We start from the raw sequence: 14,463 nt of genomic DNA, 5'->3' as shown, positions 1-14,463 counted from the left end.
ATGTGTTGGTGTCTGTACTGATGGCGCAAACGCCATGACAGGGAGACATAGGGAGTGATACTGAGTGACCTGGGTGCGCAATTATGCAGGTATTTTCCCGAAACGGACGACAAACAACTGGATTCGTTAGACGCTTTCATGTCCTGCCTCCAGTCCACTTACCGATATCTGAACAAGAGAGTCTCATTGAAATTGCAATAGCAGTTCTGTGATAATTGAATTTAATCAGAAGCCACTGCCAGATTTCTGGCTAGGGCTGTGATCAGAGTATCCTGCCTTGGCAATCCGAGCTGTTAGGACACTGATGCCCTTTGCAACCAGGTACCTATGTGAGAGTGGATTCTCGTCCCTCGCTAGCATGAAAACGAAATATAGGCACAGACTGTGTGTGGAAAATGATTTAAGACTGAGACTCTCTCCAATATAACCCAACATTGCAGAGTTACAGGTATCCCTTCAAGCACACCCTTCTCATTAACCTGTGGTGAGTTATTCACCATTTTCAATGAACAAATATGTTTTTATATGTAAGATGGCTAAATAAAGAGCAAAATGATTGATTATTATTATTTGTGCCCTGGTCCTATAAGAGCTCTTTGTCACTTCCCACGAGCAGGGTTGCGACAAAAACTCACACTTATTCTTATGTTTAATAAATGTATCGTATAGTGTGTGTGTGGCAGGCTTATAATGATGGCAAAAAACAACATTTGAAAGTGCACTGACCCTGGTGCTAGAGGGGGTACACAGCTGGAGGTTGAATGTTTGAAGGGACTATAAAAAGTTTGGCAACCACTGCAGGAAATTACATATTGCTGTTTTTCTAAAATAATAATCTTAAAGTATTTGTAAAATACCACTGTTGAGAGCATTTGATATGTGTAATCCTCTAACAATGTTTGCTATGTGGGCCTAAGTGTTATTTAACCCAGAATAGTGTGCTGGGATGGTAACGTAATACTCTATCAAAGAAGCTGTCTGTCTGAAGCACTCTGGGAAAACTGAGCAACTGAGTGCAAGTCGTAGTGTTTTGATTTCCCTGCCGCTTCTTTGAGCAGTCTGGCATTTGTCTGCCTGGAGCATGCCCTTCAGGAGGAGTCGTGGGAAATCCTGCAGTCAACCCCCCACCCCAACCGATACCCTGCCTGGGCACTCACACTCACAGGCAAAACAGCTGTTAAAGAGATGGTAGGGGGATTGTTCTAACGACCAAATACATCCATCTCATTATGGGCTGGTACATGTTTGGAATAACATTATGAAAGGCTGCAAATAGAACGTTGAATGGTACTTACTGTAGTATTGAGGGACTGTATCACTCTTAGAAAGACCAAAGATTTGCTTACTAAAAAGAATCTCCCGTTTCCCTTTAAATTCAGAGAGGTGGGTAGGAGTGAGTGTATTGGTAGGGGAACAGTATTTAACCAGTGTGTTCTGAGCAGAGGACAGAAGGAGGAGGGGACAGGCAGGGAAAGGGGTGTGAGAGGTAATTTTAACTGAGAGCAAGTGCTCCAGAGAGAGGGAGAGAGGCAAGAGCATGTGTGTGGGAGGGACAGAGAGTGAGAGAGTGTGAGAGCAAGTCAGCGGACGGGGGCTGTAAATCCGTTAACAGGGGCGCTCTGTGCATTTGTTAGACATCTTGGCTGTCAGCCCAACTTGGCTCATTGTAATCAAGGCATGATCGTGGACTCCAAGCAGCCCTCTCCGCCACCTCGGCTGTTGCCTCGCGCTTGGACCCAGCCCAGGTTTCAACGCTGACATGGAGAGACCTGTGAGTGCCTTCTCGCTCTCTCTCGCAATCTTTCTCTTGCACTCTCTCTAGCTCTTTCTCTCCCTGCCTCTCTCGTTGTCTCCTGCTACAGGCTAGTTTCTCTGCTCCCCCCTTCCTCCTGTCTCCAGATGGAGGTTATAGCTGTAACTAACTGCAGTGTTTCAGTCAGACATCCTGTCTCTATTCTCCTTCCTGGCCTACCAGTAGGTGCTGGGGATGCTGGGTGGGAAGGGACTAGAGAGAGAGAGGCTCTGCCGACCTCGGTTCTGCAGGCCCCCCTGCCTGGGCATGGGTGCCATAAACTGGCAGTCTCACAGCCTATGTGGGTGTTTACGTGTGTGGGGCTCAGCCAGCTACCGTGTGCTAAGGACCTGCCTCCTTCACAGGCGATCACAGTGACAGGGGCTCGGAGAGAGAAAGGAGGTACCCCAAACCCAGACGGGTACATCCACATCCCCCTCACAGCATTTTCCATGTGTGGTGTCTCTCCCTCGCTGTGATACTGTAGCTGGCTGTTCTTGTGAGCCGCCATTCGCCTGCATGAGTGCTGGTGGTGTTCCTTTCCCTCTCTGTCCTATTCCTGGTGTCATCATGGCCTGTTTTGTTTGGATACCCTGACAACCAGAAACTCTAAAGCAGCTCGGCACTTCCCGCCCTGCCTCTCTGTGAGTCCCAACTTCTATCTCACTGTTTTCACAGGCTTTAGATTTAATTTGATGCTATCTCGTCCTGTTAAAGCTATTTGCTAATGTTCAGTTTGGGCTGTCTGGGAATCATTGCCATTGGCTACACTGCACTGGAAACATACTTAAAGATTTTCAGTCTGTCCATTTAAAAAAATTAGCATGGCTGATGAATGTGCCATTTTCTGACTGCATGTTAAGGTTTTGGAGGAATGTGAATGTTGGTCTTAACATGGAGCTTCAAATAATATATTCCTTTCTTCAGTCAATTTTAAAACAAGATATTTGACCAACACCTCTCTTCCAAAATCTCCTACCATCTGCGCCAGGAGTGTGGCAGCCGCTCTTTGTGGCCAATGCAGTGGAACGGCTTGGAAGGATCCCGTGCAGAGTCAGAGAGCTGTGTGGTGTAGGCTACGCTGGGAGTCATTGTTCTGCAAAGTGGAATTTCACATGGATCAGCCAGGATCATCTTTTGTCGTCACTTTGGTGGCGGTGGGTGACTGGCAGGCAGGCAGTTCTGCAATGAGTGCCACCTCTTGGCTCTCTGTCTGTGGCAGTCAAGCTGTCTACTAGGTCTGTGCTGCAGACCTCACCGTAGTCCCTTTATATGGGGGAATTGTACAACATGGGGTTGAAAGGGATATGTTTGTTATGGTTTCCTCCCTGGTTAAGATTGTTGTCACACTGCCTCTCTGATGTCAAGTCATTGTATAACTAGATTTGAGGAGGCCTGGGTCTAGCTTTGATATGGCCACTTGTTGGTTTTGTTGTTTGTTTAGACTGTCACCATTAGCGTTATTTGCTGTATATTTTGACCTTTCATACTCTTCATGATAAACCCATTACAAGGATGACAGGGGGAGGACAATGACAGAATTGGCTTTGAAAATCCACTTTATTGCCCTCCTGGCTCTTGTTGGTGTGTGTGCATATGCATTTGTGTGTGTATTGTAGGAGCTCAAGGTTTACTCGCCTCGTGTATACTAACCTTATATGAAGGATCTAGTGAACTTTGGGAATTGTATCCCAGAGTGGTGTTTCTGCTGTGCCAATACAATCTGGTCACTTTCCTCTGAGCACTGTGTGTGGCTGTTATTTGTTCAGAACTGACACTACAGTGTGTGTGGTGTGGGCGTTCACTTAGCCTGGAGAGGAAACAAGTGTTATTCAGCGCTACGTCATTAGCTCTGCTCAGGGCATCCATGTGCCTTTTTAAAATGTCCTCCGTTTGAGTTTTACTCGTCATACACAAGTGTCAGCACAGACACCGCTGGAGTTACATCTAAAAGGACCCACAAGGGATCGCAATAATGCAATTTCATACCAACGCCAGCATTTAATTAGCAGATCAAATAATCATAAGTTGAGCTCAAAAAAAAGGAAAATTACAACTTATATGTGATCCCCAATCAGAGACAACGATAGACAGCTGCCTCTGATTGGGAACCACACTCGGCCAAAACAAAGAAATAGAAAACATAGACTTTCCAACCCGAGTCACACCCTGTATTTAGTATTTAACATTTGGAAATGAATTACAGTTCAAGAAATTACAGTTCAAAAAAATAACCAACATAGAGAATAATAAGGATCTCTAAGGTCGGGGCGTGACACAGATGTGATGCATATATGTACATATAAATATATGGATGAGCGAAGGCCGTGCGGCATAGGCAAGATGCAGTAGATAGTTTAGAATACAGTATATACATTATACAGTATATACATATGAGTAATGTAGTTTTAAGTAAACATTATTAAAGTGGTGTTATTCAAAGTGACTAGTGATACCTTTATTTCCATTTATTTAAGTGTCCAGAGATTTGAGTCTATGTTAGGGATGGCTGTTTAACAGTCTGATGGCCGTGAGATAGAAGCTGTTTTTCAGTCTCTCGGTCCCTGCTTTGATGCACCTGTACTGATCTCACCTTCTGGATGATAGCGGGATGAACAGGCAGTGGCTCGGGTGGTTGTTGTCCTTGTGATCTTTTTGACCTTCCTGTGACATTGGGTGCTGTTGGTCTCCTGGAGGGCATGTAGTTTGCCCTTGGTGATGCATTGTGCAGATGGCACTACCTTCTGGAGAGCCTTGCGGTTGAGGGAGGTGCAGTTGCCGTACCAGGCGGTGACACAGCCCGACAGGATGCTCTCGATTGTGCATCTGTTCAAGTTTGAATGTTTTAGTTGACAAGCCACATTTCTTCAGCCTCTTGAGGATGAAGAGGTGCTGTTGCGCCTTCACCACGGTCTGTGTGGGTGGACCATTTCAGTTTGTCCGTGATGTGTACACCGAGGAACTTAAAACTTTACACCTTCTCCACTGCTGTCCCGTACATCTGGATTGGGGGGTGCGCCCTCTGCTGTTTCCTGTCCACCATCATCTCCTTTGTTTGGTTGACGTTGAGTGAGAGGTTATTTTCCTGACACCACACTCCGAGGGCCCTCACCTCCTCCCTATAGGCCGTCTTGTCGTTGTTGGTAATCAGGCCTACCACTGTAGTGTCATCTGCAAACTTGATGATTGAGTTGGAAGCGTGCATGGCCACGCAGTCATGGGTGAACCGGGAGTAGAGGAAAGGGTTGAGAACGCACCCTTGTGGGTGGTGTTGAGGATCAGCGGGAGTGGAGATGTTTCCTTCCTTCAACACCTGGGGGCGGTCCGTCAGAAAGTCCAGGACCCAGTTGCACAAGGCGGGGTCGAGACCCTGGGTCTCGAGCTTAAGGACGAGGTTGGAGGGTACTATGGTGTTAAATGCTGAGCTGTAGTCAATGAACTGCATTTTTACATAGATATTCCTCTTGCAGTGTGCAGTGCGATGGCGACTGCATCGTCAGTGGACCTGTTGGGGCGGTAAGCAAAATGGAGTGGGTCAAGGGTATCAGGTAGGGTGGAGGTGATATGATCCTTGACTAGTCTCTCGAAGCACTTCATCGTAACAGAAATGAGTGCTATGGGGCGATAGTCATTTAGTTCAGTTACCTTAGCTATCATGGGACAGGAACGATGGTGGCCATCTTGAAGAATGTGGAGACAACAGACTGGGATAGGGATTGATTGAATATGTCAATAAACACACCAGCCAGCTGGTCTGCACATGTTCTGAGGACGCGGCTAGGGATGCCGTATGGGTCGGCAGCCTTGCGAGGGTTAACACGTTTAAATGTTTTACTCACATTGGCCATGGAGACGGAGAGGCCACAGGCTTTGGTAGCGGGCCGTGTCAGTGACACTGTATTGTCCTCAATGCGAGCAAAGAAGTTGTTTAACTTGTTTCGGAGCAAGACGTCAATGTCTGCAACGGTGCTGGTTTTCTTTTTGTAATCCGTGATTGACTGTAGACCCTGCCACATACGTCTCGTGTTTGAGCCGTTGATTTGAGTCTCTACTTTCTCTATACTGACGCTTAGCTTGTTTGTTTGCCTTGTGGAGGGAATAGCTCCACTGTTTGTATTCGGTCATGTTCCCAGTGGTGGTTCGCGCTTTCACTTGAGCGAATGCTACCATCATTCCACAGATTCTGGTTAGGAAAGGTTTTAATAGTCACAGTGGGTACGACATCTCCGATGTACTTGCTAATAAACTCAGTCACCGAGTCAGCATATACATCAATGTTATTGTCAGAGGCTATCCGGGAACATATCCCAGTCCACTGTCAGTGATTTATTTAGAATTCAAGGCATACGTTTGCGCTTAGTGGGACTATCATTCGTTTTTCAACAGGACAATGACCCAACACACCTCCAGGCTGTGTAAGGGCTATTTGACCAAGAAGGAAAGTAATGTTGTGCCGCATCAGATGACCTGGCCTCCACAATCACCCGACCTCAACCCAATTGAGATGGTTTGGGATGAGTTGGACCGCAGAGTGAAGGCAAAGAAGTCAACAAGTTCTCAGCATATGTGAGAACTCCTTCAAGACTGTTGAAAAAGCATTCCAGGTGAAGTTGGTTTAGAGAATGCCAAGAGTGTGCAAAGCTGTCATTAAAGCAAATGGTGGCTACTTTGAAGAATCTAAAATATATTTTGATTTGTTTAACACTTTTTTGGTTACTACATGATTCCATGTGTTATTTCATAGTTTTGATGTCTTCACTATTATTCTACAATGTAGAAATAGTAAAAATAAAGAAAAACCCTTGAATGAGTAAGTGTGTCCAAACTTTTCACTGGTACTGTATATATTTTTTGCTATTTAATGTTTCAACTAGTTCATGTGGTTGTTGTATTATACCAGTTTTTATTCAAAGCCAATCTGATGTTTTATTAAGTTATTGTAACGTGCTTTGTTTGAAGGAGACCAAGGCGCAGCGTAATTGGTGGTCATCATATTTATTTAAATGAGAACCAGCAACAAAATAACAAAGTGAAACCAAAACAAACTTACCGTTCCATAGGCTACAAGAGCTGTACAAAAACAAGATCCCACAACATAGGTGGGGAAAAAGGCTACCTAAGTACTCTCCCAATCAGAGACAACGATAGACAGCTGCCTCTGATTGGGAACCACACTTGGCCAAACACAAAGAAATACAAGACATAGGATGCCCCCCCCCCCCCCCCCCCCACATCACACCCTGACCTCACCTCAAGAAATTTCATTTTATAAGTGTTTAACATTTGGAAATGAATTACAGTTGATTATTAAAGAGTGGGCTTATCTGGAACAACCATGTGCTTAAAGGGTACATTCAGTACCCATTAAGTCTAGTATGGACTTTTAACATATTTTATCAAATGTTTTGATGTCACATGAAATATATTGTGAAATTAAAGTCATAAAACTTCACGAGAGATTCATCTTTCATCTTATCTCCACTTTCCTTATGAAAATTAGGGCTGTGTACGTTAGAAATGTCTAAACTTAGATTTTGGTGGGCTAAATAGGTACACTTACCCTAATATCACCAGAGAGTGCTACGAGAATGCTCAGGATCAGAAGCCCAAAGTTGACCCAGATAGTTTTTTTTTATTAGATTCTCCATCCCTGTGATTTGTGCCCTGAATACATTTCAAAATGGTGTGTCTGTCAATTTACCAGCTGTAGTTTTTATAGTTAATTGGATTTGTGTTATAAGGCCTAGCGGCCTTCATGGTTACTGTAATGACTATTGTTCAGTCAAAACCACAGAGTGCCACAGTGGTATGACATATGAAATGCCTTCGGTTTTAAAAGTGGCGTAACACACACCCTGTTTCAGCCCCATAAGAATTCAACGAGGCTTTAGTCAGGGCCTTTTGTCGTATGAGGAGACATGCTGCTCTGTTCTGTAGTGCTGACGGCATCAGGATGTTTAGGATGCTATGCTTTGCTCTGGTATTCCTACTGGGTAACTGAGCCCAATTATGAACAGTCCATGAGGACACGTATGTTTGTGGGTTTGTGTGTGTTTACTACTATTACTGTGTGTGACCACAACAGACACCATTGGTGTAGAAAGATGGAGATAATATTTCATACTCATGGATGGATCCTTCTGTAAATCACGTCAAGCCGAGAATTGTAAGAAGATCATTTCATCAGTGCTTTGCTACATATTGTTGGCTGGATTTTGCTGAGAGTTAATCATTCTGAATGCCCATCATGCACTGGATTGTTTATTGTAGATACTGTAGCCACTCACAGGTAGGCTTAGTTTCTGTACAGCACTTTGTGACATCAGCTGATGTAAGGGCTTTATAAATAAATTGGATTGATTGAGAAACCAATAAGATTCTACATTAAAGCTCTGATGAGCTGAGTATTCTCTCTCTCGTCTCCAGACCCCCAGTGACGTCATGTTGAAGAAAGAGAAGGATGTGGAGCTGGATAAGAAGATTGAGGCGCTCCGCAGGAAGAATGAAGCACTCATGAAGAGGTACCAGGTGAGTTAGTGTTCAACTGTTCTTACTCTGAAACAGAGACACGGTTTTAAACCTGCACTGAGAACATGGAGAAGTTAGAGGATTGGGGTTGACAGACCTGACATTTTTTATATAATTATACAAATTATTATACAAAATTCTTGCAACCAATATAATGTTATATATATGGGGGATACAACCATCCCAGCTCTACAGATTTTTCTGCGAAGAGACAGAATAAATATATAATTTTTTCTGGTACTGTCCAAATTATGTAGCTTGTTTTTGGTCGCAGGTTCAGGAATGGCTGAAGTATCGCAAAATCTACCTGGAGCTAACTCTGCAAATTGCACTGCTGGGTGATTTTGAAAAGTCATAGTCAATCGATAAATAATATAATACTACTTTTAGCAAAAATGTTTATCTTTAATTTACAATCTGTGGAAAACATCACAGCACAATTGAAAAATATCTGGCAAATAGAAATCAGAACTGGATGGTCTTCAGAGATAGATGGGAGGGGTTGAGCGTAGCTGAAGGATGGGATTAAAAACAAACAAAGGATAACTATTTTTAAATACATTGTGTCTGTAAAATGTATATAGTATGTGTAAGATGGAAGTAGAAGCCAAAGTGGTATTGTCCATTAGTTTGCTCCAATTAGGGGAGGGGTGGTAGGGTTAGGGGAAAATAATAAAGAAACATGTATTTTAAAGCATATTCAGTACCAGTCAAAAGTTTGGACACACCTACTCATTCAAGGGTTTTTCTTTATTTTTACTATTTTCTACATGTCTTAAAGTAATGATGGACTGTTATTTCTCTTTGCTCATTTGAGCTGTTCCTGCCATAATATGTACTATGTACCAAATAGGGCTATCTTCTGTATACCACCCCTACCCTGTCACAACACAACTGATTGGCTCAAACACATTAAGAAGGAAAGAAATTCCACAAATTAACTTTTAACAAGGTACACCTGTTAATTGAAATGCCTTCCAGGTGACTTCCTCATGAAGCTGGTTGAGAGAATGCTAAAGAGTGTGCAAAACTGTCATCAAGGCAAATGGTGGCTACTTTGAAAAATCTCGAAACTATTTTGATTTGTTTAACACTTTTTTGGTTACTACATGATTCCATATGTGTTATTTCATAGTTTTGATATCTTCACTATTTTTGTACAATGTAAAAAATAGTAAAAAGAAAGAAACACACACACACACACACACACACGTAAGTATGTATATGGGGGATTGGAAATTATGCAGACAATTACATTGATTCAAGCTACAATCTATACGCAATATTAAAGCTGATCTACCCCCTAAAGAAAGAAAAAAAAAGACCTGCCGTCTTTCTGGATTTGTTTAATCCTCATATCCCCAAACCAAGTGACATTGGAAACCTTAGATAATGATAAGTATCTAACAACTAGCCTTGTATGGAGTGAAGATCTAAGACAAATACTGCATTTCAACTCACATTTTTTACTGGGTTTGTTGACGACTAATAATAATATCAGGTTCCTGATGTTGTCAAGTGTTTCATGTTCTGTTTCATTCCATGCAGGAGGTAGAGGAAGACAAGAAGAGAGCGGAGAAGGAAGGAATGATACTGCAAAGCCCTAAGGGTAAAGCAGGGGACTTAACCATCACCATCAACAAGTCTACCAGCGTGAGTTGCCCCGTCTGCCTACAGAGATGTACACAGAGATGCTTTTAAATACCGAATAGTTCTGAAATATGAATATTCATACCAACACAATTACAATGTCCATATTGATGAACGAAACCATATGCATACACATATTATCAGCAATAGAGATGTATTACTGAGATACTGTGATTCACACTGTCATTTTCACTTTGAGTAGGATCCTCGTGTTGTGATGACCAAACCAGGGACGGGTGGTTCTCCCACCACAAAGTGGGTCCAGGAGCTTGGGGAGAGGGAGGCGGAGGGGAACCTGCTGGGCTCTGGGCGGGGCAGGAGGAAGCAGCTACTGGTCACCATGGCTGGCAACACAAAGGTAAACAACATGACGAGCCTATGTGGTACAGCAGGAATTATAAAGTTCTGTGGCCAACTGTAGTCAAATGATGCCATTGAATGATACAAATTATGTTTAGGGCCAGGACTTTTTTCTGATAAGGTCACTTGGTCAGGGGAAAGTCCTAACCTCATTGAAATGATTGATATTGATGATCCATGGTTGTTTGATCCCAGGGTAAGAGGGTGGTGAGTGAGAGGCTGGAGAGAAGACCAGGTCCAGGTCCCCTCAGTCCACTGGATGTGAAGAGCCCTATAGAGGACAACCAGCACCGTGTGGAATCAACAGCAAGAGGAAAACACCAGCACACTCACACAGCAAAGAGGGACAGAGGACCACAGGTCATCAGTGCATACTTTGGGCTGAATCCTAGCTTGAGACATGAGACTCTAAACTGAGAGTCCTTGGGGAAACCGATAGGCCTATGTCATAATAGCCTGCTTTTTATAGATTGAGAAAATGGCAGTTGGCTATGCACTTTTTTACACTGTCAAGACTTTGGCTAGTTTATATTGCTTCCACATCATTCCCTGCTCTGTACCTTGTTGTCTAGCCACCTTCCCGCCCCTCCCTTGTGTCTGTCCTCTCATACGCTGCTGTCTTGTTTTACATAGTTGTCAGACATGCCGGCTGGCCCCTCCCCTCCTGTAAAGAAGCACAAAGACTGTTGGACAGAGGGCGGGCTGCAGGGGTGGTGATTGACTGGGGAGGGGGGGGGGTCTGGCCTGGAGCTATTTGGGCCTGCTGTTTTTTTATTGTTATTTTATTTTACTTGGCAAGTCAGTTAAGAACAGTCTTATTTACAATGACGGCCTACCCCGGCCAAATCTGGACGACGCTGGGCCAATTGTGTGCCGCCCTATGGGACTCCCAATCATGGCTGGATGTGATACAGCCTGGATTTGAATCAGGGACTATAGTGATGCCTCTTGCACTGAGATGCAGTGCCTTAGACCACTGTGCCACTCGGGAGCTCCAAGTGTAGCTAGTAGCTTCTGTAGTCAGAGCTGAGAGTGCTCAGTTGACATAGTTAGTTGAAAAATAAAAATATCACATTTGATGGTATATGGTGTATTGTTTTCCACAGTGTTCTGATCTGGAGGGCCATTACACTGTAGCAGAGCCCCTCAAGCAGTCCTGCTGGGGTGTAGCTGCTGTATTCAGACAGAGCCGAGAGCCCTCAGCAGACAGCAGACATACAGCTTGTTAGTCCCTCTGTCTCTACAGTGGCATGGCTGTTATCCTCATGAGACTGTAGGGAGAACCATTTATCTAGCTGATCCAGGGCTTTCGTTATATCCCCTGACACTGGGCCGGCCATTGAGAATGGCTGCAGCAAATAACTTGGAAAATAGATCATAAATGGCTTGTGTGTGTTTTCCTCCAAGGATTTTTCTTTAATTTTGGTTTTCAGAGCCATTGTTTAAGCTTACCATTTAAGGACAATTAAGATGGTCCTTATTGAGTTACTGTATTTCAAGTCCCTAACATCCTGCCTGTTAGGGCTGCTCTTAGCTCTCTATTACTTCATGAGTTATGATTCGGCGATGTGATATGGTCGTTTATAAATACGTACAGATGGAAACGTTTTAAAAGAACTGCCTGATGCAGGTGGTTTCATAGAGGGTGTGCACTTGCATGCATGCATGCATGCATGCACGTGCACGTGCACACGCACACGCACACGCACACGCGCACACACACACACACACACACACACACACACACACACACACACACACACACACACACACACACACACACACACACACACACACACACACACACACACACACACACACACACACACACACACACACACACACACACACACAGTACTCCCAGCTGCTCTGTGAAATGCCACACGGTTTCTGATTTAGAGCCCTTGGGCACACAGAGTCTTTGGGACAGCTGCTAGTGTTCTGACTGTCGTCGGGAACACACAAGAACACACACTCTTACACGCACATGGCCTAATCAACACACTGACGCACACTACCGGCAGCTGATCCTCCAGCACTAAAAAGTGAAACCCAGCCAGTCCGTCAGGCTCTGTGAACAGAGAGTGGATCTGTGCTGCAGGAAGAGTGGAGAGCTGCACAAAGCTGTAGTGTGGGACAGGACAGACAGTCCATGGTTCCAGAATGATCTAGAACACAACCCTGTGTTTACAGGCTGCTGCTGCCAGGTCCAGTGAAGTTAACGTGACAAATGTACAGGGTGAACAGGATGTTCCCTGGCTGTGTTTCTGGCCTATATCTATCTGGACAGACGCTCATAGTCATGCCATGTACACTGAATCAGCGTTTGAGCCATGGCCAGTGTTTGATACAGCCGTGAAAAACTAGGCCTGTTTGCCAGGTCCACTTCTATTTGGACCCCGCTTACATAATGTTGTTCAGCCTCTATATGGGGGCGATTGCTCTGCAGAACACTCTCTTCAGACAGCCAGCCCTGTTACTGCAGCAGCATGGGATGAGAGTGACAAGGAGAGCCTCAGGGTGGTACTATTACTACAGGCCCTGGATAGAGCGAGAGGAAGAGATGGAGAGAGAGCGAGAACCAGGCTTGCAGACAGGTTTTTCCAGTCTCTGTTACTCTCCTAAACCACAGAGAGCCTGCTCTCCTCCGCCACATTGTTTCCCCATTCCTGCCGTCATGAAAATCATGATTTCATCTAATTAACATTTGGCTGCCTTTGTTCAGAATGGGCTCATTATGCCGCCAACGACAGGACAGAGTGGGCAGCATGCCAATGAAGGGGGAAAGAGGGATGGAGATAGGAGAAGAAAGCGAGTGGAATAAAGCGTGTGAGAGAGGGGGAGGAAAAGTGATTTACAAGAGTTGTAAGAGAGGGAGAGGGATCCTTTTTGAGTGTGTGCGCACAGGGGAACAAAACCCCAGGCTCAATGGTATGACTCTGAAGGTGTTCTATCATTCCTCGGACAAGCTTCCTGACTGTTTCCAAAACTCCCTGTACCTCTCTCACTCTGTCTCACACTGTTCTGGAGATGGCTGTTAGTAGCACCAGCAGTCTAGGGTTTATTCAGTAGTGGAACGTTTAGAAGGTTGGCAGTAGAGACGTTGAATTTAATGGATACTGGGAAGAATATTGCCTTAAGAATATAAATAATCCCAAATCATATATGAAAAAGGTAATAGAAAAAAGATTGGGTAAGGGTCAAAGTAAAACTAGTTTTTTTAAGTCTCTTGCTCCCACCCCTCCCCAGGGCTTCGCACCGGGATGTATATAATGGATATATTGGCAAGAAATTGGTACAATTGGGACTGTTTGAAAGGGGATCAATTAAACATTGCCTGTTTTATTTCCCCCCCCCCCAGTTGATATTCCGCGAATTCTGTGTAAAATCGATATTTCATAGTGTCTTTGAAAAAGACTATGATACCATGTGTCCACTTGGGGGCATTGTAGCTCTTTGAAAGTCTGTATTGTGCTGCTGAGGACAGGAACAGTTCATTTTTGTGACCGCAATATCAGTGGCAGCAGTGGGACCTGCTGTAGTATGATCCTTCTGTATAAGGACTTAGTTGATAGACATCATCATTTTTTTTGTCGTGCTGATAACGTCTTTCTCTCTCCTCCATTCTCTCTTCTCTCTCTTTCAGGATGAAGTGGGGCAGGGGAAGTGTTTGACAGAGGAGCGTCACTGGCTGTCAGAGTGTGAGCCTTACCACCAGGTAAGAGACCAGACCCCTTCTTATTGGCACTTAATTGCTTACTGTCCTAAGCCAATCAATTACCATGAATATAAATGTAACCTAAGTACCATATTACCAACATTTCATTATGCATTCTTTCACATTTTGTTTAATTGTCCAATTGTGCATACTGAATCTTCTTTTGAAGAGTGTGTGCATTGTCCATCATAGGATAATCCATGTCAAATCAGTGTGCACATGTCAGCGTAGGTGTTGATCAACTCAGGAGTTGCGTGTTGAAACCCAGAGGCGGCAGCTTAGAGGCACGTTCACTTCAAACGGTGTTACATGCAGTCTGACTGACATCGTCATCAGGTTATTACTGCCTTATTACTACTCCATTACTGCAAACCGAGATTGCCGATGAGCCTCTTCAGCTCACTGGTCTTGGTCT

General features: G+C 44.2%; 1 protein-coding gene across 1 annotated transcript in view; it reads left to right on the top strand.

Annotated features, from left to right (window-relative positions):
* The first annotated feature begins 1,450 nt into the window (after positions 1-1,450).
* LOC109894551 (coiled-coil domain-containing protein 9B) overlaps positions 1,451-14,463 on the top strand; it is a 51,735-nt gene continuing 38,722 nt past the window's right edge. The window contains exons 1-6 of the mRNA XM_020488122.2: positions 1,451-1,771; positions 8,219-8,320; positions 9,869-9,973; positions 10,173-10,328; positions 10,526-10,690; positions 13,977-14,048. Coding sequence (XP_020343711.1) covers positions 1,760-1,771; positions 8,219-8,320; positions 9,869-9,973; positions 10,173-10,328; positions 10,526-10,690; positions 13,977-14,048 — 612 coding nt within the window. The 5' untranslated portion in view covers positions 1,451-1,759. The remainder of the gene's footprint in view (positions 1,772-8,218; positions 8,321-9,868; positions 9,974-10,172; positions 10,329-10,525; positions 10,691-13,976; positions 14,049-14,463) is intronic.

The sequence above is a fragment of the Oncorhynchus kisutch genome, linkage group LG7 (genome assembly GCF_002021735.2).
Source record: "Oncorhynchus kisutch isolate 150728-3 linkage group LG7, Okis_V2, whole genome shotgun sequence".
Taxonomy (NCBI): domain Eukaryota; kingdom Metazoa; phylum Chordata; class Actinopteri; order Salmoniformes; family Salmonidae; genus Oncorhynchus; species Oncorhynchus kisutch.
The sequence above is the reverse complement of the archived record's forward strand: the minus strand, read 5'-3'. Positions and strand labels throughout refer to the sequence as shown.